The 904-nt window shown below is 67.9% G+C and overlaps 1 protein-coding gene across 1 annotated transcript in view; it reads left to right on the top strand.

Moving 5' to 3' along the window:
• The window catches only part of PLIN4 (perilipin 4), a 9,321-nt gene that overhangs the window by 7,934 nt on the left and 483 nt on the right, over positions 1-904 (top strand). The window contains exon 6 of the mRNA XM_021711614.1: positions 807-893. Coding sequence (XP_021567289.1) covers positions 807-893 — 87 coding nt within the window. The remainder of the gene's footprint in view (positions 1-806; positions 894-904) is intronic.

Below are 904 nucleotides of genomic sequence, written 5' to 3'. Positions count from 1 at the left end.
AAAAAAAAGGGAAAGCCTGGCTGTGGGTGGGGCGAGCAGAGATACCCGGCACGTCCCCGATGGCCCTGGGTCTCAAGAGCAATTTGGAGTCACCCTTTGGAGTCACCCTGGCCCCGCCAGGTGTCAAGAGGACACAGGAAGGACCGGGCCCGGTGGGGGTGCTACCGTGTGTGGCGACACGCCATCAGCAAGGTGGGGACAGGCCTGTCAGTTGCCACCCAGGGAGGGCGACCACACAAGGTGCACACACGCCCGAGACACCGCCAGGGACACCGCCAGGCGGGGACGCGTCTCGGAGGGGACGGGGAGGGACGGGGCGGCGGGTACGCAGAGAGTGGAGAAGGCCACGCCCAGAGGCAACCCGGAGGCGAGGCTGAAGGGGTGCCAGGGGCCGCAGGAAGTGGGCAGCACGTGCCAAGGCCCTGAGGCAGGAGACTGTGGGGCGGCCTGGTGGGCATAGAGAGCAGTGGGTATGGGTGGGAGCTGAGGCCCGCGGCGAGGCCCGTCCACGGAGGCCAGGGCCGGGGCCAGGGGCCTGACAGAGCCACAGGGAAGCCTGAGGCGAGGCGTGACAGGACCCTGTGACATGATATTACTTGATCTCCCTGACAACCTCATGGTACCTGCGGGTTTCTGCCCCTTCCGTGAGACAAGCCCACCGAGGTGCCGCAGACCCTGCACACCTGGCCCTCCCCTCACGCCCCATGAGACCCAGGGCCAGGACTCCAAGGCCACCCCCGGGCCCTGGAACTGCAAAAGTTCCCGCCAGGAAGCTTTCACCTTCCCGGCGGCCTCTCTCCTTCCAGATGGAAAAGGCCCAGCAGACGCAGGAAGGGCCGCAGTGCCCGGACCCGGGCTGGGGCGCTGGAGCGGAGGGCGGGGCTGCCCCGCAGGTGCGTCTAGG

Source organism: Carlito syrichta, unplaced genomic scaffold, assembly GCF_000164805.1.
Source record: "Carlito syrichta isolate Samal-C Ts95f unplaced genomic scaffold, Tarsius_syrichta-2.0.1 Scaffold84696, whole genome shotgun sequence".
NCBI classification, from domain to species: Eukaryota; Metazoa; Chordata; class Mammalia; order Primates; family Tarsiidae; genus Carlito; species Carlito syrichta.
The sequence above is the reverse complement of the archived record's forward strand: the minus strand, read 5'-3'. Positions and strand labels throughout refer to the sequence as shown.